General features: G+C 63.9%; 1 protein-coding gene across 1 annotated transcript; it reads right to left on the bottom strand.

The window, feature by feature from the left end:
- Positions 1 to 156: 156 nt before the first annotated feature.
- Positions 157 to 20,489, bottom strand: COL9A3 (collagen type IX alpha 3 chain). Its single transcript, XM_069495792.1, has 31 exons — positions 20,295 to 20,489; positions 20,101 to 20,169; positions 18,419 to 18,490; positions 17,781 to 17,834; positions 16,704 to 16,739; positions 16,498 to 16,521; positions 16,230 to 16,283; positions 15,905 to 15,958; positions 15,552 to 15,593; positions 14,362 to 14,418; positions 13,999 to 14,052; positions 13,752 to 13,805; positions 13,503 to 13,556; positions 13,046 to 13,099; positions 12,689 to 12,742; positions 12,056 to 12,109; positions 11,154 to 11,207; positions 11,015 to 11,068; positions 10,576 to 10,620; positions 10,434 to 10,487; positions 10,301 to 10,354; positions 9,839 to 9,892; positions 9,645 to 9,716; positions 8,257 to 8,292; positions 7,553 to 7,597; positions 6,002 to 6,034; positions 5,731 to 5,877; positions 5,523 to 5,577; positions 5,105 to 5,287; positions 1,566 to 1,643; positions 157 to 528 (listed from the first exon to the last, which is right to left on the bottom strand). The coding sequence occupies exons 1-31, from the start codon at positions 20,487 to 20,489 to the stop codon at positions 338 to 340; spliced, it is 2,136 nt and encodes a 711-aa protein (XP_069351893.1). The 3' UTR covers positions 157 to 337.
- Between the last annotated feature and the right edge of the window lie 570 nt (positions 20,490 to 21,059).

Here is a 21,059-nt window from a genome sequence, read left to right as displayed (position 1 = left end):
GTCTTTACACAAAGACTATGGTCTTTACACAAATGCTATGTAAACAAGTTGAATATTTTTCATTTCATGGAATTGTACAAAACTTTTTATATATACACCCTATGTCCTCTCAAATTTGGGTTTACAAATTTATTACCAGGGCCTGTGTTTGAGGTACGACGTCACAGCTGAGTGGCCGGCTGTCAGGACCCGAGAGACGGACGCTTGGACGACAGCTCGATCCGCTTGGCCGGAGCCTCCCGCCGGCCGCTGTCGAGGGTGCGGAGGGCAGGCCGGGCTCCCTGGACGTGAGCAGAGCACTGTTGCTTCCGTTGTGTGACTTCTTCTAAGTTCTATTTTATGAGCTTCTAGGACCTGATTTCTCCTGGCCCCCTCCTAACACGGCGCCCTGGCAGGCTGAGGTGTCACAGATCCCTGGAGTCCCCTGAGCACCGACAGCGCCGGGCAGCCCCGGGTCACCGGGCAGCCCGGGCTCACCATGAGCACCGTCCTGGCCGTCTTTGCTGACTCCGGGCACGCCCTGCGGTCCTGCGACAGATGAGAAAGGTGAGTGATGAGCAGGGGCACTTCAGACCCAGGGAGCATCCCCGCTCTTCTTTCTAGGAGCTTATTTCTTAGCCCTGGGAGGGGCCGAGGTCGGGGGTGGGCGGAAACGTGGGTGCTGGGAGGTGTCCCGGGTGCTGTGCGAGGACGGGATCGGGTGGGCAGGACAGGGGCAGCGGGTGGCGGGTGGGAGGCTGGGGGGCGCTCGCACGCTGCAGGAAGGACTATGTGTGAGCGAAGGGAGAGTCGGCTGCCTGGGGAGGGTGACAAAATCCAGGACAGTGTGGTCATGGTACTGTGCCCTGGGAACAGCGACACAGATATCTAAGCCACATGGGTGGAGAGATGCAGCCAGGGTACCAGGTGCAGGCAGAGCTAGGTCCCCAGGGGGGACGCCGGGAGCAAGGGGTGCAGCCCACAGGGGCCAGGAGGGCAGAGTGTTTTGGGGGCACCGAGGCCTCTCGGCCCCCAGGATGTGGAAGGAGCCTGGAACTGAGCCGTAGCCGGCAGGGGACTGTTTTGTACAAACCAGGGCCTTAGACTTTGCAGACTTATGTGCCAATGGGAGTGGCCGGGACAGAGCCTTTGAGAGGGCACAGAGGGTCAGGGTACGGCCAGGGCTGGCCTTTGCTGGGCACGGCCTCGCGCCTCCCTCCTTGACAAAGCATTCATTTTTGATGTTAAAAAAATGGAAATAGTCACTGTATATGTGGGTCAGGTAAAAGGAAATTCCGCTAGAAGTTAACTGAAATAGGTACTAAGTAGCTTTGGTTAAACAGGATACAACAAATCCACTTAGCTAGAATAGATACGTGAGGATCTGTTTGTTGATTAAACTTGTGCGTATCAAAGTGGTTATTAAGACAATTCCCAGTCCTGCCTGTAAGAATGCTTTGCCAAGAGAAAAAATATTTCCTTTACAAGAAAGCGAGACACACGCCTAACGCACACGCCCCCCACATCAGGTGTAAGACGTAGGACGGGGCGCCGCACAGCAAAGCCTTGGCGACGTGGCCTCCTACCTGGCAGCCCCTGGTCGCCGTCAGGCCCGTCCAGCCCTGCGCCCGCCGCGCCTTTGTCCCCTCGGTCACCCTGGCTCCCTGTAAGGAGGTATCGGACACAGACACTCGTTAGAATCCCCGCTCCAACCGCACCCCGGCGGCGTTCGGGCCGCCTTTCTAGCAAACAGGCTGCCGCTTTCCACCGCTTTCACTGAAGTGGAACCATCCGGAAAAGACATCTCTGGGATGAACCCACCTGGACACGGTCACACGCCCATGAGGACGTGCGGTCGATGACGGACCGCATGGGTGACTCGGGCCCATGACATTACAACACTGTATTGTCACGGTGCCTTGTCTGTGTTCAGATGTGTCTGGACACACAGACGCCACCGGGCTGCAGCACTCAGAGCAGTGACGGGTCTCACCGCGGTGTCCGAGGTGACAGCTCTGAGCAGCAGACTCTACCCGCCAGGTGTGCGCAGGAGCATCTGTGATCTTCCCGCGTGACGCAAGTGGCTGATGACGCATTTTTCAGAACGCAGCCCCGTTGGTGAGTGACACACATGACTGTGACTAGCCAGTGTCGGCCACCACTTCCCTGACCTCTGCTGTCACTGTGGATAGGGTTTTAGTTTTGTTCAAAATATTCGTGCCTGTTAAACAATTAAGTATTCATTTTGTATTCATATTTTTAATATGATTTTTGACCCATGAGTTATGTAAAGGTGATATATTGATTTACTTATTTAGGGAGAGTCTCTCTCTCTCACCCTGGCTGGAGTGCAGTGGCACGATCACAGCTCACTGCAGCCTTGAACTCCTGGGCTCCAGCATCCTCCTGCCTTGGCCTCCGAAAGTGCTGGGATTACAGGTATGAGCCACCGTGCCCGGCCTTGATTTTGGGGTTTTTGGGGGTTTTTTTTTTTTGAGATGAGGTCTCACTCTGTTGCCCAGGCTGGAGTGCAGTGGTGAGATCATAGCTCACTGCAGCCTCACGCTCTTAGGCTCAAGGGATCCTCCCACCTCAGCCTCCCGAGTATCTAGAAGAATTTATTCTGTAAAACTTGGATTCAGTCAGAAGGTCGCACTCAAGGATCCAGAAGGCCACATGTGGCCCCAAGGACACAGGTTCCCCAGCCCTGATTCTAGCACTAAGGGTATGAGCCACTATGCCCATCTTATTTTTTTTTTTTTTTTTTAGAAATGGGGTCTTGCTATGTTGCCTAGGCTGGTCTTGAACTCCAGGCCTTAAGTGATCCCCCTGCTTTGGCCTCCCAGAGTGGTGGATTACAGGCATGAGACACCATACCCGGTCAAATTATACCTTTTATCAATCTGGTGACACTCTGTAAGGGAGCGTGATTAGAGCTGGTCTGTTTTGTCTGATGTTTTTTTTTTTTTTTGTTGAGACAGAGTCTCACTTTGTTGCCCAGGCTAGAGTGAGTGCCGTGGCGTCAGCTTAGCTCACAGCAACCTCAGACTCCTCAGCTTAAGCGATCCTACTGCCTCAGCCTCCCGAGTAGCTGGGACTACAGGCATGCGCCACCATGCCCGGCTAATTTTTTCTATATAGATTTTTAGTTGTCCATATAATGTCTTTCTATTTTTAGTAGAGACGGGGTCTCGCTCAGGCTGGTCTCGAACTCCTGACCTTGAGCGATCCACCCGCCTCGGCCTCCCAGAGTGCTAGGATTACAGGCGTGAGCCACCGCGCCCGGCCTGTTTTGTCTGATGTTAATAGTAGTGACCCCGACTTTGTCCCTTCTGGTGTTTGTCAGCGTATATTGTTCAATCCTGCCGCCCAGCACCGGCGTGCTCAGCCGCGCCCAGGTCATGGGGCCGACCCTGCTTATCCACCCGTCACGCACAGGCTGGGTTACCGGCGGGCCTCCCTGTGGGGCAGGCCTGGCTTGCCGTGTCCTGGGGGGCCGGGCGCGCCTCCCCAGCATGGCGTTGTCAGGCGGGGAGGTGGAGGCTCGGCAGTGACAGTAGCTTTGGTTGGGCGCACAGCGGGCGCACCTGTGCAAACATGTTCTCATTTATTCTCTCCATGCCCTGGGGGTCCCCGAGTCCTTCCTCATGGATGGCGCCACCGAGGCACCTCCAGGGAGAAGCTCCCTCTGTGCGCCATGCCGCCGACAGACAGGACACGCCGTGGCCGCCTGCCCGTACTGTGTGTAACTAATGTTGTCCTACTGTTTTCTGGCAGAACCAGTAAGGGTGATTGATGCTGTTTTTGAATTAACTTATTTATTTATTTTTCTGACACAGAGTCTCACTCTGTTGTCTGGGCTAGAGTGCCATGGCATCAGCCTAGCTCACAGCAACCTCAAACTCCTAGGCTCAAGCGATCCTCCTGCCTCAGCCTCCCGAGTAGCTGGGACTACAGGCATGTGCCACCATGCCTGGCTAATTTTTTTTCTACATATTTTTAGCTGTCTGGTTAATTTCTTTCTAGTTTTTAGTAGAGACGGGGTCTCACTCTTGCTCAGGCTGGTCTTGAACTCCTGAGCTCAAGCAATCCTCCCGCCTCGGCCTCCCAGGGTGCTAGGATTACAGGCGTGAGCCACCACGCCCGGCCTGTTTTTGAATTTTATTTTCCAAAGTCTTAAAGGAATCCAGGTCCCTATTTGAAGAAAATCTATGTGGCCTCTTTCTGACCCTGCAGTCCTGCGTGTGGTGTCAGACCCGCATGGTGGCCTGAGGAGGTCAGAACTTGAAGTTCCGAGAAAACACGGCCCTGTCTGATGGTCAGTTTGGGACGGATATTGCATGGCGACAAACAGGTGAGTCTGACACCTGACTCTAGTGTTGAAATTCTTCAGTCTCTAAGTATATTAAAAAGAAGTGAAACGAACCACTAATCAGGGGACACTGTCACCTCGCTAAAGCTTTTGGTCTCAGAGGGGAAGAAAGGAACTCACAGAATTAAGTTTCCCTTAGAAACTTTTTTCTTAAGCTATTTTTGGGACGCAGGAAATCATTTGGTCAGTAACATGGGGCTTGCTGGCTGGACGGCGGCCGGGGTGGGCCAGCTGGGAGCGTCAAAACGATCTCAGTGTTCAAGGCCACTTTGAAAACTGTGTGTGTTTCGTGCTTCAGACCCCCCAGTCCAGTGGGTCTGGGCGCCCAGAACGTGCCCAGGCAGGCAGCGCGCAGCTGAGCGCACCACCAGCCGGTCAGCGGCCGCACCGGTGCTTTCACCCTCTCTAAATTAAGTTTGCTTAATTTAGTCTTGAAAACAGAAAGAATTTTGACTGTTGTATTTTGCCTTTGCAACAGAGACGTTCAGGTGCTGCGGTGCCCGTGTCGGTGTGAAGGAAGCTGTTTCCTGTTTGCTCAGTCCTCTCGCTTTTTGTCCCCCCCGCCCCCAGGTGGTTTGATGGTATTTGAGAAAAATATCACATTTGAAAAAATGTTCTCCTTCTCGCAGGATTAGTAAGGAATCCGCGGGGCCTGGCGGATACCGGAAGCAGCATCCAGTGACAGCCCCCACCCCCCTCCCCCCCAGTGTGGCATTTCTGTAGCCCGGTGACCACGCTGGGCCCACGACTCACCTCTGGGCCCAGGGTCGCCCAGCTCACCAGTGGGACCGCGGTATCCCGGGGGTCCTCGAGCTCCAGGGTGGCCGATGGAACCTGGGGGGCCCGGGGGCCCGGGGGGGCCGGCTGGGCCAGGCCGGCCGATGGACCCCGGCGCTAACGGCTTCCTCAGGTGAGCAGCTAACTGTGCGATTTGTTCTTTGGGGAAACAAGGGTGCAGGCGTTTGATCAGAGAGGATTCTCCCAAGTATTTCCAGGTAAAGCATAAAATATCTGCACGGCGCTGCCTTTCAGCGGGAGGTTTTCCTTCTGCTTGGTTGAAAGCGATTGTCCCTGCTCTGGGGTACGAGACCAACGCTGTGCCCCACCCGGAGTGACGTGCTGAGGCAAGGGCGGTCGTGTGTCGCTGCCGCTGCCGCCCCAGGTGACTTACCGCTTATCATGCCCCCGCACAGCTCCCTGATGCGCTGCTCACTGGCTTCTTTCCCCTGAAACGCACCACAAGGCCACCGGCATGTGGCGGCTTGCCGCAGCCACCGTCACACCCCCAGAGCCACTAGGGCCGTCGAGGGAAGACGTGAGCCAAGTCCTGTGCAAGCCCAGTGCCTACAGCACCTGCCCAAGGAAGGAGAGTGACGTACCGGAACGCCTGGTTTCCCGGTGATGCCAGGGACGCCCCGCACGCCCTGGAAGCCCAGGGGCCCCGGGGGGCCGGGGACACCCTGGACGCCACTGGTGCCGTTGGGACCCTGGATGCCTTTGGGGCCCAGCTCCCCTCGACTGCCAGACTGCAGAGAAACGGGACAGTGGTGAGTCAGCGGGAGCCTGGCCCGGAGCCGGCCCCCAGGGCCCCTCCCCTGTCCTGCCCAGCTTGTGAGCCCAGGCCTGGGCGGGCATCTGCCAGGCACTCACCTCTCCTTTTGATCCGACGGGGCCGCTGGGACCCTGCGAAGAGAAAGGGAGGCAAGACGTCACGTGTGCGGTGAGCTGGGCGGAGCAGCTCCCGAGGACACGCTACTGAGACCACGCCAGCCCACTAAGGCTTCCTTGAAACTTACTTTCACTGAGGAGCGATTCTAGTAATAGTAGCTGCTCAGTCCTGTCTCTTAAGCATGCTCACTGTTGCCTTTTTTCCTTTTTTTTTTTTTTTGCTGTCATAAATAATACCGAGCTGGACGCCTCTGCCCTAAACTGGGCCCTTCCCCGGTGTGTCCTCAGGAGTGAACCACCAACCGGAAGCGTGTGCGCAGGGACGCAGCCCGCTAGGGTCCGAACGTCCCCCAGAGCACAGGCGGAAATGCAGCTGTCATTGTGACGGCGTTCAGAGGTGGGACCTTTAGGAGGTGACAGGGTCTTGAGGGCCCCATGTGAGCGCGCTGACGGCTGAGGCTGCTGTCGCGGGAGTGGGTTCCTGAAGAAGGGACGAGCCCACTCCCTTCCCCGCCCCCACGTTGCTTTCCCTGCTCCGCCTTCCGCCCTGGGATGGTGCCGCCCCCAGTCCTGGACGCCCCAGCCTCCAGACCACAAGCCAGATGCATCTCTTTTCTTCCTAGATAGCGCCTGTGATACACTGTTGCCGAGGCAGGAAACAGACTAAGGCACATCTGGGCCAGCCAGCAGGTAGGCAGAGGGCCGACGGGGCCCTGACCCCGCAGTCTGCTCACACTGGCCAGCGGCTGCCCCGGCCGGAGCTGGGAAGGGCAGAGGGAGGGTCCCCCGCTCAGCCCCTGTGCCAGGGCTGAGAGCCGAGGGGCCGGGCCTGGCCTGGCCCTCCCAGGCGCCGCTCCCCACACCACCCATCAGCTCAGTGGCCCTGAGCTGCCTTTGGCGGCTGCTTGGGTTTCCAGGACCCTGCGTGTCAAGGTTCGCTAAGAATCCACCAAAATGAGTAAGACGCACAGCTGAGATTACTGTGGCTAGAGGCTTAAAAAGTTTACACTAGGCTACCGGGGTTTTGCCCAGACACAAAGCAAAGATTAATCCAAGATTTAAAAGCCCCAGCCACGGCCACAGCCAAGCCAGGAAGATCTTTCCCTCTGACCCCACAGGTCTCCACTTCCATTCCCTCCAGGAGAAACGTGAGTCAGTCGACTCAGCCGAGGGTTTGGTTTCATACCTGACCCAGGTTTCAGCTCTGTGGAAGCAGAAGCTGAGTTTTCTTCAGTTAAAACTCGGCTGAGACTAATTCCTGCTGAAAAGCCACAGTGACTTTTGCAAGCAGTTACCAGGCGAAGGGGGTGCAGGGAGCCCTCCCACCTGAGCACCGAGCTGCCCCAGGCTCCCCAGCTGGGGGGACGTCAGTGGCCAGGCCTCGGCTTCCCGAGTCCAGTCTCACACTCCCTTGCAGGACTGTTCCTGCCCCAGGGCCTGCAGATGTTGACCTCCTCCTTGGGACGGTTCCCACCCACAGAGACTAGTTAATTCTCAGTCCTCAGTACCAGGAAGATTAACTTAATCACTCACCATCTCGCCTTTGTCCCCAGGAAGACCGTCGGAGCCCGCGATGCCCTGCGAGTGACAACCCGAAGGTAAAAGGATCGTTCAGTGCGTCCAGGGACGTGATGCCTTAGGCCACTGCTCTCCAACTGGGCCGTTGAACACTCATCCCCTGGGATTGGGGCCAGGACCTGCCTTTTAACAGCCCCCGAGGACCCTGCCTCTCAGACCCGCAGCCCAGGGTGGCCGCTGCAAAGCAGAAGGCACTCGTTTGCAGAGTGAGGCTTCTCTGCCTCCAGAGCCTGGTGTGGAGGGAGAGGCTGCAGGTCCTCGACCAGCACAGACGGCCCCTGGGCTGCCTGGAGGTCAGAAGCAGGTGCTTGGGAGGGCAGGGCAGCCCTGAGCACAGCCCCCCGCAGAGCTTGCTGCAGAGAGAGAAACGTGTTTCTCATCTGCTTTTGCAAAACGGAGCGCTTGGACCCTGCCCTCCTCCTCAAAGTCCGTTTCCCAGAAGATCAGCAGGAAACACACGCCCCCCAGGGGTCCCCGTCCATGCCTCCCAGGACAGAGCCACATGGTGACTGTCTGGCCGGCCAGCTGTCTGTACCCTGAGCTGGGGGCTGAGTGTCCAGAGCGGCTGTCACTGTGCTACAAGGGGCCAGGGACAGCAAATGAGAAAGACGGCAGGAGAAATGAACCCAGGTGTGACCGGCCGCCAGGCACCTGCTCACCTGGTCTCCCTTAGAGCCCGCGGTGCCTCCAGGACCCTGGGGTGGAGAGAAGGCTCTGATTAGAGGACTCGCAGGACTCCCCAAAGGGACCTCCACTGAGGAGGACCCAGGGACGGCAAACACTTCCACGCATCCGCAGGCGTGGGCACAGCCCGGCAGGCTGGGCACACATTCCCAGGTCACAGGCAGCACCCTAGGCCTTGCTGTGCACGCCCGCAAGTCTCGGTTCTTCCCTACAGAACCAGCTATTCTGTCCAGGGCCCGGTTCCCATGCTCCTTGGGGACACTGAGGTCCTTTTAAGCTGGGTATTCTAATCCCAGTGAACCTGTGCGGTGTGTCTGCACACACGGTCTAGGACAGCCCCAGCGCAGTGCGATCCCTGAGTCAAAGGCCCAAAAGCTCCCGTCACCTTCCTGTCTGACCCTGAGCCTAAGGACATGTCGGGGGATTGCTGGGATCTCCCTTGCAGCTGGGCGGGGTGGCGTGCCCTGCGGTCCCAGCTCCTTGGAGGCCAAGGTGGGAGGATCGCAGGAGCCAGGAGTTCCAGGCTGGCCTGGGCAACAGAGTGAGACCCTGTCTCTACAAAAAATATAAAAAATTTTTAAAAAGTCCATTTGCTCACATAGCAGCACGAGTGAGAACCTGCCCACAGGGCAAGCGAGTGTGACACTACAACCAGGCCCTGCCCCCGCCTGGGCCAGCGCCAGCCGCCGTCTCCCGGAGGCCCTGGGGTTGCTGGCACGTCCAGGCCTCTGGAATTTCCTGCCCACGGCTAAGAAAGGGCCCACTGTCCCCACGGGGGGTGGCGGCGTCTACAGCCCCAGCTGTCCCAGACGCAGGGGTGGCTGAGTCTGTGGCCGTGTCCTGGAGCCCCCTGGGGCTGCGTGCACGCCTCTGAAAGGGCTGCGTTCCTGCCCGTGCCCACGGGTGGCCACGGCAGGCAGGGCCTGGTGGAACGGGGCCGGGGCCCAGACCAGACCACACCACAGGTGACCTGGGGCTTTGCCGGTGTCAGACGTACGGTGCAGTGACATCACCCTCTGCCCACAGCCCTCAGCCGACAGCCCATGGGCGGGGCCAGGGCAGGTCCCGGTCGCCCTGGTTACTGGGCACTGACTGTGTGCTGTCCTCTCCCGCACACATGGGACGGAGCAGAGTGGCCGAGGCTCCTGGAGCCCCCTTGCCCACGAGGAAGGCCACGTGGAAGGATGGGGGGACCACAGGGCGCCGGGCTCAGGGGCTGTCCCCCCAGGGAGCTGTGTAGCTGCAGGCTCAGGCGAGAGGCCGGTGGCCTGCACGCTGTGAGGAGCCGTGGCTCGCTCCTCTCCTATGTCCCATGGACCGTGGGCGGGGGCTGGGACACGTCCCGCGGGGCAGGGCCACTTACCCTGTCACCCACTTCGCCGCGGAGGCCCTGGGGACCTGGAAGGCCGGGGTCTCCCATGCTGCCCTTCCGGCCCTGTGGAGAAGTTCCAGCTCAGCCACGACCCTCCGCTGCTGGCGTGGCCCACGCGGGCTCCCACCTGGGCCTGCAGTGCTGGTCACTGCTCCAGGCCACACCTGCCCCCCCATCTTACCCACCTGGAAGCCTCGGACGCCGGGGGCCCCGGGAGGGCCTTGCGGGCCAAGGGCCCCCTGAAAGACAGAAGGAGGCATGAGTGGGGTCCTGGGGAGGCCCCAGGGAGGGGGCTGTGGAGCCCACAGGGCTGGGCGGGCACCGCAGCTGGTCCCCGGCCATCCGGCCAAGCTGGGGGTCAGTTCAGGGGTCTCAGGCTCAGGCATGCCCTCGCCCAGGCGCTGATGCCCACCGCCTGCCCAGGGCCCTGTGGGCTACAGGTGGGCACCGCCATCTGAGGCTGGGCCGTCACGGAAAGGTGTTGAGGATGAGACAGCTCAGGCCTGGCCCCGCCATGTCCAGCATCCTCGGTTTTGTGGTCCTGGCCCATCAATGCGCCCAACATGTCACCCCAGCTGCTCAGACACGGAGCCACCTGCCAGGGGCTCAGGCCACCCCCACAACCTGGTCCATGTCCCCCCACTCACCGCTGAGCCCCTGTGGCCAGCCTCGCCGCGTTCCCCGGGCACGCCGACATCCCCCTGCGGGAGGAGCAGCAGCACGTGAGAGCAGCGTCCTCGAGGACGGGTGGGACGGGATGGGGCGGCTGCGGATACTCACGGGGATGCCTGGTTCTCCCGCTCGGCCGGCCTCGCCCAGCTCTCCGGCTCTGCCCTGCGGGAAGGCGGGGCCGTGAGTGCCCGTGTCCCCCCCCCCAGGCCAGGCTGCCGGCCTCCCTCCCCCGGGGAAAGCAGCCACGTACCGGTTCTCCCTTCTCGCCTTTGGACCCTGCTTGTCCGGGGAGCCCCTGCCGGGACAGAGCTTGGTCAGCGCCGCTGAGTCCACGGGCGTGTGCAGCACGGGACAGAGACAGAGGCCCCACAGGACAGAGCGCTCCCAGAGTCTGCTGACCCTGGGGGCTTCTACAGCCTCCCTGGGCTCAGGTGCGGGACCCCTGCAGGGGCCCCCAGGGCCCATGGTGTGACCCCCCCCCCAACCCCGCATCCAGGATGGGCTCGAGCGCGCACACACACACCCCCCACGGGCACCCGCTGGGCACCAGGGGCTGCGCGGGCCCTGAGGGGCAGTCCCCAGAGCCACCGTGGGAAGGGACCTTACGATGACCACACATCCCAGCCCAGCATGGCCCAGCGGCGAGCAGTGGGACCCGGCAGGCCAGCCCCTCCTGCCTGGGCACTCACCGGCAGCCCGTTGGGACCCTTCTCTCCCGGACCACCATTGCGACCAGCCTCTCCCTGCAAGGACAGCAGGGGTGAGAGGGAGTGGGTGCTGGGGCCTTGGGAGGCCGAGCTCCCCTCCACCCCCCAAGCCCGCGCCAACCTTCTCGCCGTCGAGTCCTGGCACTCCGTCCCGGCCGTCCTTGCCCGGCATGCCCTGGAGACAAGGGACGTGTGACGTGGGAGGCCCAGGGCAAGGAGATGCTCCCGCCCCTCCCCCTGCAGCCCTGTCCCCCAGGGCAGCCCCTTCCGCACCCCCAGAACTGGGTCTGCCCCCTGAACCCAGGGGTGTGTCTGTGATTTCACCCAGGAGGCCGCGTGGCAGCCTGTGCTGCCTCTGAGGCCACACAGGTGAGGGGGGTGGGAGAGGACAAGGGGGGAGGTGAGCCGCGGAGGGGGCGCCGCTGCGTCGCTGACCAGGCCACATCTGCTCAGGCGCCTCCCGGCTCCGCAGGGCAGGTGGCCTGTTGCATGGTGGGAACAGGCTGGGGAGCCGGACTTGGGCCCCGCTGTCTGGGCCACGCTCTCCACCAGCTGAGGCATCAGGGGGCCTGTCCCTGCGCCCGTCCTTGGCCAACTCCCGCCCCAGGCGTCCCTTGAGAGAGGGACACCCCTCTAGGGCCAGGGACGGTGGGGGCACTGGGTCTGGGCACACAGCAGGGAGGAGGAGCTGAGGACAGGTGCCCGGGCCCTGGAACGCCACGCCTATGTCCGCAGCACCTGGCGGCCCCCGCCCACAGGCCCCAGCGCAGGTGAGCCCAGCCGGGCCCCGCTGCTTCCGCAGGGTCCTAGCGGCCACGGAAATGCGGGGGCACAGGGGGCTCCCCAACCACTGTTCCCAATTTCACACGGCAACAGCGGGCGCTAACCCAAGGGCGGGCCCTGCTGAGTGTGGCCACATGCCCGTGAGGCCCTGGGCATGGCCGGGAAGTGGAAGGACAGTCCCCCGAGAAGCAGTTACAGACACAGGACAGCCACACACACAGGCTGCAGCCCAGGACTCACCGGCTCTCCAGCTGGCCCGGCCACTCCGGGGGCTCCCTTGGGACCAGGTCTGCCCTGAAGGACACACAGGGCGTGGACCCTGAGGGCTCCCTTCCCAGACCAGCTCTCGCGCTCCCGGCAGGGAACCAACCGCCGGGGAAGGCTCTGTCCCCGAGGGGCCCGTCGTGCGTGGGGACAACTATCTTTGGGTCAGTCGGGGAGGGGCTGGCGGGTCGGGAGGCCGCCACAGGCGAGCACCGCTGGGGCAGTCACTCCAGTGCAGAGACCTTCGCGGTCTGGGCTTGCCAAGTTTATTGGCTCAACCTGAGGCCGTTTTCTCTCGTTCTTTCTCACCTGGGCATCGTTGGCACAGGTGAAGCCCATTCTGCCCAGGGCTGCAGGCGTCCGACCTGGGGTCTGCCCTTTAGCCCCTGCCGGAGCCGGTCCCTGTTGGCTTCGAGGAGGGGCCCAGGGCTCCCATGGGGGCAGGGAGAGTCCTGGGGCCTCCAGGGCCAGGCTCATGACCCCCCCAGGCACAGGTGGCCCCCAACTCCCCCTGGCGGGTGCCCCGCGGGGTCCCCCCCGACACCAGTCAGGAATTGGAGCAGGTCCTTCTGCAGAGGGGCCCGGAGAACCGAGTTCTCTCTCACTTACCAGGTCGCCCTTGGGGCCGCGGAAACCCTCGGGGCCCCTCTCGCCTCTGTCACCCTGGAAATGAGGGGGCGCGGGGAGGGAAGAGTTAGCAACACGGAGAAGGTGGGAGCCGGACCAAGGCCGGGAGGGGTCAGAGGTGGTGGACGGATGCTGCTGAGGGTCACAGAGGTCAGAGGGCAATAAAGACACCTCACTTCCTGTCCAGAACCAGGAAGGAGGCGAATCTCCCACAAAGCATGCACCTTTTTGGTAAACGTGGCCCCCTGGCCTGTGCCACCAGCCCCCCAGGTGTGTGCAGGGGACGCCTCGGCCTGGCAGGTGGAGCTGAGGCCCCCCCCAGCCCCCAGACACACGTACCACTTTCCCGGGCACTCCAGGGATCCCGGGGGGCCCTCGGAACCCAATGGGACCCTGTGGAGGAGAGGGAGCATCTGGGGTTCCCTGTTGGCACCCCCGGGACCCATCCCCGTCACCCATCCCTGTCGGGAGAGGCCCTGCGAGGGACCCTGCGGACCCCTAATACGCACCCAGTGGTTCCCAAACCTCTTCCCCTCCCTCAGTCCCCTTGGGCCTAAGCCACCTCGTCCTGGTAAACCCTGGGTGGGAACCATGTGTGGGGGCGTGAGGACACCGGGCCGACCTCTGCCACAGAGGCCTGGGGCCCACACGGCTGGGCGGCGGCAGAGCCCAGGGCGCCATTTCCAAGAAGCCTCGCTCACGGGCGCCCCTGGTGTGGACATGGAGACAAGCCCAGGCCCCCACCCCGCAGCCAATCTCAGTCTGGCTCACAGACCCCCAGGGCCACAGGACTTACACGGTCTCCGGGGGGCCCGAGCGGCCCTGGCAGTCCTCGTAGCCCCCGGGGGCCCTGTGCGGAGAGAGTGGAAGATGCAGAGGCCGGGGTTGCGCCCCCACCTGGCAGCCACCAGGGGCCCTGGCTCTGGGGGGCTCCCGGGAGTCCCAGCATCTTCCTTGGGATCGGCAGCCTCTGCAGGCAGGACCCCAGCCCAGGTGCTGGCCGCCCATCTCCCTCCCCACCACCCTCGCCCCTCCCTGGCCTCACCTGCTGCCCCACGGTGCCCGGGATGCCGGCGGGCCCGGGGGGGCCGGGGTCCCCCTGCAGCGGAGAGGGAGAAAGCGGAGTCAGTGGCTCAGTCTGGCATCACCCATGTCACGGCAGGGCCATGCGGCTCAGTGAGGGGGGTCACACGTAGCTCCAGAGTGGTTATACGTGTCCTGGTGGCCTTGCCCGTGGCGGGGTCCCAGGCCCCCAGCCCCTCCCTCGCGGCCGCAGACACGCTGGTGCTCACCTTCTCGCCGTCCTTGCCGACTTCTCCCGGCTCCCCTTTGTAGCCAGTGGGGCCCTGCAAGCAAACAGGGAGTCACGGCCCCGCCGGACCCCGATGGACCGCGCCACCCCTCCCCGAGCAGATCCAGCCACAGCCACACCGCGGCAGGCAGCACTGCAGGTTGGGCCCAGCGGGGGAAACTGAGGCCTGAGAGGTGCTGTGGGTGGGGGCAGGGCTGGGCTGGGGACAGGAGCCAGCTCTCCCCCATGCCCTTTCTCTGGCCCTACCAGCTCCCAGCGTGGGGGGTGCTGAAGCTGGGACAGGAGCCAGCCCCCCGCTTCTCCCCGAGACCACCCTGCAACCAGGGCCAGGCTGCCCGCTCACCTTGAACCCTGGCATTCCTGGGGGCCCAGGGGGTCCTGGCGGGCAGATACTTGGGCACTGTTGGAAAACAGAGTGGTCAGACCCCCCAGCCAGATGGAGCAGACCCCAGTCAGAGGCCAGTACCAGAGGGGCCCTGAGAAGGGGGTCCCCATGTACGAGGGACAGTGGGGGAGCCGTGACAGGGCCTCGTTAGTGCCTGCCCCGCCCGGCGAGGGGCTGCATGCAGCCAGATGGCAGCCAGGGGCCCCACAGCCAGCTCTGATGTCTCAGCCCTTGGCCGCAGGTTCCAGCGCAGCTGTTCAGCATGGCGGCCCCTGGCTGCACAAAGGGCCCCGCGCGCAGCCTGTGCGAGCCTGTGGCCTGTGGGAGGGACGGTATTGGGAGTCCAGGCCACAGAGTTGATGTTCCTGGCCAGAGGCTCAAGGAACCCTGGGGAGGTTCCAGAGCATTCCACAGCTGCAATGCGCAGGCTGGGCTGAGGTGCAGAGCCGGTACCGTCAGCCTGCGGTCTCCTCATTCCAGAAGACCCCGAGCCCTCCCTCTGGGACACACGGGTGGCGCACCTGGGACGCAGGTGGGCATGAGAGCAGGGGGAAGAGCCATCAGTGGTTGCACAAACTGGGCAAGATTTTTCCCTTTGAAAATATATACCCCCTCCACGGAGGCGGGGTGCCGGCTGCCCCTGAGGGCAGCAGCAGGAGAGAACAGCGCTGGGGCCTCCGGAGTGACAAGGCTCAAAGATCAGGACAGGCGTGATTCCCGGACTCTAGCTGGGAGCCTCTGCATGGAGGACGCACGGGCTGCCCCGTCCAGTGTGGGCGCCACCCGCACCTGTGGCTTGGAGCCCCCCTTGGTGGCTCACGCAGGGAGGAGCTGACGATTGATGTGATTATAGTTGATTTAGGTTCACGGTCACTCATGTGGTTGGTGGCTTTGTGAGCCACGGGGGGGGGGCGGGGAGTGCGGGGGGCGGGCCCCCCAGCTGGGCCCTCTGCCAGCTGTGCCTGGACCTGTCCGCCCTGCTCCGGTCCCCAGGGATCCCCCGGGCCCTCCCGTCGTGCCGTTCAGAACAAGCCCCTCTCCAGGGAAAATGCTGCATCGGCGCGTCACCAAGGTGGGACTCAGGCCAGGCCCCTCCCCCCAAGGCAGGCACCCCCCAGCCCCCTTCACAAATGGCTGCAAGTGCCCACCTGAAGGTCGGTAGCGCCTTCGGGGAGGACCCCTGGGTGTCCCTGGAACAGAGACAGGCAGCTGACATCCCCACCCCCCATGCTCTGACCACGACCTCCCCCACCCACCAGGGGACTCGGAGACGCTTCACCTTGTGCCCCAGTGGCCAGTGCTGGGTGCTGCTGGCCCATCCACAGGGCATGGGACAATGACAGAAGCTACCTGTCCTTGGGGCAGATTGGCCATGGGGGCCTAGCCATAGCTGCTGCCCCCCGACCCCAGTCTGTTCCTGGGAATGGCTGGTCAGGGTTAGGGGATCTCCGTGGGTCATGGGGCCTGGGGGTCCAACCCAGCACACTAGCCCGGTACTTACAGGGGGTCCAGGAGGTCCTGGGGGGCCAGGGAGGCCTGGGGGTCCAGAGGGTCCCTGTGGAGGTGTGACTTAGAGCAGCTGCCCCAGAGAGGAGGGCACCCCCAGCTCCCCCCACCTCCCGAGCCCTGGCCTCATGGGGGGTCTGTGCGTCTAGAGGCCTGGACTGTCCCTTCTCTGGGTCACTAGCCAGGGCCTGTGCTGACACCACCAGGAAAGGGGGGAGGAGGGGAGGGGGAAGCGGGAGCCCTTGGCAGCCAAGTCTGGGCACCTGGGGGGGCCATGGGGAGCCTGTCCCAGGGGTGGGGGAAGGCAGGTGGCTACTCACCGGGGGGCCGCGGAGGCCAATCCCGCCTGGGAGGCCGCTCACTCCCGCCTCTCCCTGGAGTGGGGTAAGAGGTGAGACACGGGGTCCCCACCCAGGCCCATGTTGCCCTCTCTGAGGGCACAGGGACCTGGTATGGGGTGGTCAGGTCGCTCCCCCAAAGCCCCGCCCCCAGCCATGGTGTGGGACACCCCCACCCAGGATGGCTCCTAGGTGGGGCAGCTCTGGGAACTCGCGTGCTTGGGGGGCCACAAGGGTCGTCAGTACTCACGGGGGGTCCGGGGAGGCCTTTGCCCTGCAAGCCAAGCGTGGAGGTCAGAGCCTGCGGGGCACAGGGCAGGTGTGCCCCCCGCCCCCAAGATGGCTCGGCAGGGCCTGGGGGAGCCTCCAGCCGCCCGCACAGAAACTGGGGCTGCCCAGGAGAGGCCAGGCCCTCCAGCTCCTCAGACCCCACAGAGAGGTGATGACCACACTCACCCCCAGCCCGGGTGGCCCCGGAGGTCCCAGACTTCCCTGTGGAAGGAAAACTCGTGTCAGGGCTGGGCTGGGCCCAGGAACCCTTGTCTTGTCTACGAGCCCTTCCCTCCCCGGGGAGTCCCGTCCCACAGCTCCTCCGGGGGACAAGGGCCGGAGGCCCCACTGCACGGAGGGGAGGGGCCCCTGGTGCCCTGGCAGCCTCCCGCACCCACAGCCCTGGCGAGGAAGAGCGTGGCCAGAGAAGGTGCTTGGCTGGGCAGCTGCTGCAGACACATGGACAGAGTCACACGGTGCCAGCCAGCTCGGGCCCAGATAGACACAAGTGACTCCAAGTTTCTGTCTCCCCCGCCCTCTGCACCGCTGCGTTCTGAAATGACCTGCTCCTTGGATGGAGGGGAGCACGCCCTGGTCCTTGCGCCGGAGCCCAGGGGCTCCCCGGAAAGCTGGGGGGCTGGCCCACCCCCGCGCCCAGCACCGCAGGACTCAGCCGGACAGCAGCTACCTTCTCTCTGCCGTCTTCAACCCAGAGCTCTGCTGAGCGCCGGCGAGTTCCCGAGGGCAGGGCTGTGTCCTGTGCGCCCCCACCCAGCCTGCCTCGGCCATGCCTAGTGCCCAGGCCCAGCAGCACCCGCCACTGACGGTCACTTCTCAGAGGGGAAGGAGAGAGGACGTTGGGCTGTTTTGTACTCAGAAGCCGAGGGAGGAGAAGACCGTCCTAAGACGATGGTGCCAGTCGGTCGTGGAGCAAGATTCAGTGGACAGTGGTCAGGCTCAGGGGACTCGGCAGGCTGGATGACAGTGAGCCCAGGGCCCTGGGGGCCACAGGGGCACCCCAAGGAGGAAGGGGCACACAGGGCGGGTCACAACCCCCCATACCAATTCTCCCCCAGGGTCTGACTGCTGAGAAAACTCTGACCAGGGGAGGGGTGGGGCAGCCACTAGAGTCGGGGGTGGCCTTTCAGTCCCCTCCCCCCATCCCCCTGCATGGGTAGGGCCTGGCCAGCCGAGTCACGGCCACCCCCTGGCTGGGGACCTCACCTCCGAACTGAGGCCACTAGACATGGTGCGGGCACTTACCCGTTCTCCAGGGGCGCCCTTGGGTCCAGGGGGTCCATCGCGCCCGGTCAGGCCCTGGGGAGAGGCAGAGGGAGGGCGCGAGGGGCCACATGGTAAGCATGTGCCACTCCCAGGGCAACAAGGAGACACGGACAATTCCTTTACTAAGACGAGTCCAGAGAGGCAAAGCCCTGCCCCCTGGCACTTTCCTCTCCTGGCCCTGTGCACATCCCCGTCCCAAGGCTCCGGGGGCAGTGGGGGCCTGTTGGAGTCAGGCCCCCTGGGGACCAGCCCAGCAGGACCACGCAGCTCACCTCCCAGACCCGGCTCTGGCCCTAACAAAGCTCCCGGGCCAAGCCTTGAGCCTGCGGCTGCCGGGGCTTGAGCGTGGGGCCAGGCCAGCGGTGGGCAGAGGAGCCTGACAATGGGTGTTTGTTTCTGGACCAGCAAGAGCTGGCGGGACGCTCCCCTCCTGTGGGCTGGCTCTGTCCTCTGCCAGATGCTATCGGGGTCTGGGATGAAGACCAAAGGACCCCTGATGGGGACTTCTGGAAACTTCTATCAGGACTGGGTTTCCCACTTGAACAGGCGCAGCTGGAAAACAGCAATTATGACCGACTACTCCAGGGCCCGGGGTGGGGAGGGGCCGGCACACTCACGTCCACGCCGGGCAGTCCTGGCAGCCCGGCCTCTCCTGGTTTGCCCGGCTTCCCTGGGGCCCCGTTTGGTCCCTGCGCAGGAGGAAGGGGCAGAGGAGTGAGGGAGGGGTCTGGCCCTGGGCTCTGGCCTTCAACAAGGAGGCAAGCGTTTCCCACCCGAGCACCCCCTCTGCTCCACAGGCCCAGCCCTCCCAGGCTCGGGAAGGCTGCCCACCACATCCCGGGGTCCTGTGTGTAAGGCGTCCACCTGGCTGCTTTGGCCTTCCCAGCTAAGGGCTGGCAGCTCCCTCTGTGGGACCCCCAGTGGGCCCAGACAGGGCTCTGAGCCCTGGGACTGCCACCCCCTGGAGCTGAGCGAGGTGAGGGGCCACACTGCAGCTCTGGGAGGGCTCCGCGTGTCACCCCTTCCCTGGCCTGCCTGGCACTGCCCAAAGAAAGCCCCAAAGCCAGACCCTGCCCAGGGACACACCGAATCCCACGCGCCCTCTCCCGCCCCTCCTGGCTCAGGCCCCTGCTCAGGCCTCTGGGGCCTCTCCTCAGGCGACCCGGGGCCAGCCTGGCGGGACGGCAGCCTGAAAGACCTCTCTGTTCTGTGTCCACCCCCTTCCAGACCAGAAAGGGGCGTCCCTTCCCCCACAGCCAAGGACACTCACCGGGGGCCCAGGCAGACCTGGAGGACCAGCTTCTCCCTGCAGAGGGGAGATGCCCACATGTGACCCTTGAAAATCAAGGGTCCCCTGAAAACCCTGCCCCAGGGCAGCAGACCGGGATCTGCCTCCAAGTCGGTCCCCAAGGCCTGGCCCCAGGAGACAGGATGGGGCCCCAGCTCCTACATCCACCACCTGGGGGCACCCCCTGTGTGGCCCAGCACTGGGGAGAGGGTGGCCTGGATACATGGGGCTCGGCCCTTTCAGCCCACATTGCATCTGGAGACCACTCTGAGGGCAAGGGGACACGACCGCCTGGAACAACGGGGAGGCGTCCTAAAGCCCCCAAGCTCCCCGGCCTGCCAGCTTTAGGAGCCAGGCCTCGGGCAGCTGAGAGGCCTCCCAGCTCCATCTGCCCTCCGGTAAGGCCCCCCAGGGCCCCCAACCCCATTGACGACCTCTAGGCCTGAAATCCTTTAACTGAGACTGAGGCCAGGTTTCAGGCCCTTGGCCACCTGGGGCCAGGGAGGGGCATGGCTGCCCTGCTCAAGGGAGGGAGGCTGAGGATGGGTCTTGGGGGTTCTTGACACAGCACCTCACAGTCCTCACTGCCCCCGGGGAACAACACGGGGCAGACAGGCCTTTGTGGAGCTCTCTGGGCGGAGGAGGTTTCCACTCTGCCTCCCACGCCTGGACTGGGACCGCGCAGAGGACAGCACCCCTGGGGCCGAGCTGGCCCTGTCTCCCGCAAGGCTTGCGCCAGCACCCGGCGCCCCACAGGCCTCAGGGAACCCAGAGACACACCTCACTGGCCACGTTACTGGCCCAGGGACCACAGTGTGACACCCCCAGCCCCCCTGCCACCCCTGCGGGTCTGCCCACATGCCACAGGGGCGCTGGCTCTTGCTGCCATCACCCCAGTTCTGGGAGGCTTGGTTCTCTCTCCGCCGGGCCTGGGGGCTCAGGGAGGCTGGAGACAGAGCTAGAACCCCAGGGAACCCTCCCGCCCTCCCATCCCCCTGTCCCCCAACTCACATCGATGCCATCCTTGCCTGGCTTCCCAGGTGGCCCTTGGGGGCCAGGGGGGCCAGGAAGTCCCACTTTCTGAAATGGAGAAAAGTGTTAAGTACTGCCCTCCGCCGCCTCCAGGCAGTCTCCTAGGTTGGCACCAGCTCTGCCCGGGCAAGCTCCCCTCTTCCCAGGTCCGGAGCAGCTCTGGGGCCTCTCACAGGGGGCCCCGTCCCAGCCCGCCTCGGTGACCCGCGAGCCCGGGAGTTTATCCGCCGGCTGGAGGGGCTGCGCCCGCCCGCGCGGAGCCCCAGGAACAAAGGCCACATTGTCCGTCCGGCGAGGCGGCAGCGCCGGCAGCGGCCAGACCCGGCCAGACCCCGGCCGGGCGAGGACGCGGCGGCCGCCGAGCTCATCCGCGAGGCGTGCGGCGTCCCCGGGGCTCAAGCGCAGGTCAGCGGCTCCGCGCCCCGTCGGCGATGCGCGCTGTGGGGCGCACGGGCTGCGCGCGGCGCGTGGCTCGGCGGCCGCCCGGGCGGTGCGGGCCGGGCCGTCCCGGCTGCTCGGCTCCCGGCCCCTCCGCGCTCACCTGCGCCCCGGCGGCCGCCAGCAGCCGTCCCAGCAGGAGCAGGGCGAGCGCGGGCGCGCGGGCCATGGCTGCGCGGCGTCTGGGCGGCGGCGGGTCGCGCCGGCAGGGCGGCGGGCGGGAAGGGGGCGGGCAGGTGGGGCGGGGGCGGCGCCCGCGCACAAGCCCCCCATTCAGGCCCACCTGGGCGGGCGGGGCTGCGGCGCCCAGCGGCCAGGGGAAAAAAAGCAGCCGGGCGTTTTTTGGCCAGCCTCTGAGTTAAAATTATCCCGGGACTGGCGAGTCACACACACACCTTTGAGGAAAGGAGAAAGGCCTCTTTTCTCCGCGCTCCTCGGCTCCTCCGTGTCTGTCGGAGGGCGGCTGGCTCAGAGGGGCTCCTTCCAGGAAGGGGCAGGAA

The sequence above is a fragment of the Eulemur rufifrons genome, chromosome 20 (assembly GCF_041146395.1).
Source record: "Eulemur rufifrons isolate Redbay chromosome 20, OSU_ERuf_1, whole genome shotgun sequence".
NCBI lineage: Eukaryota > Metazoa > Chordata > Mammalia > Primates > Lemuridae > Eulemur > Eulemur rufifrons.
The sequence above is the reverse complement of the archived record's forward strand: the minus strand, read 5'-3'. Positions and strand labels throughout refer to the sequence as shown.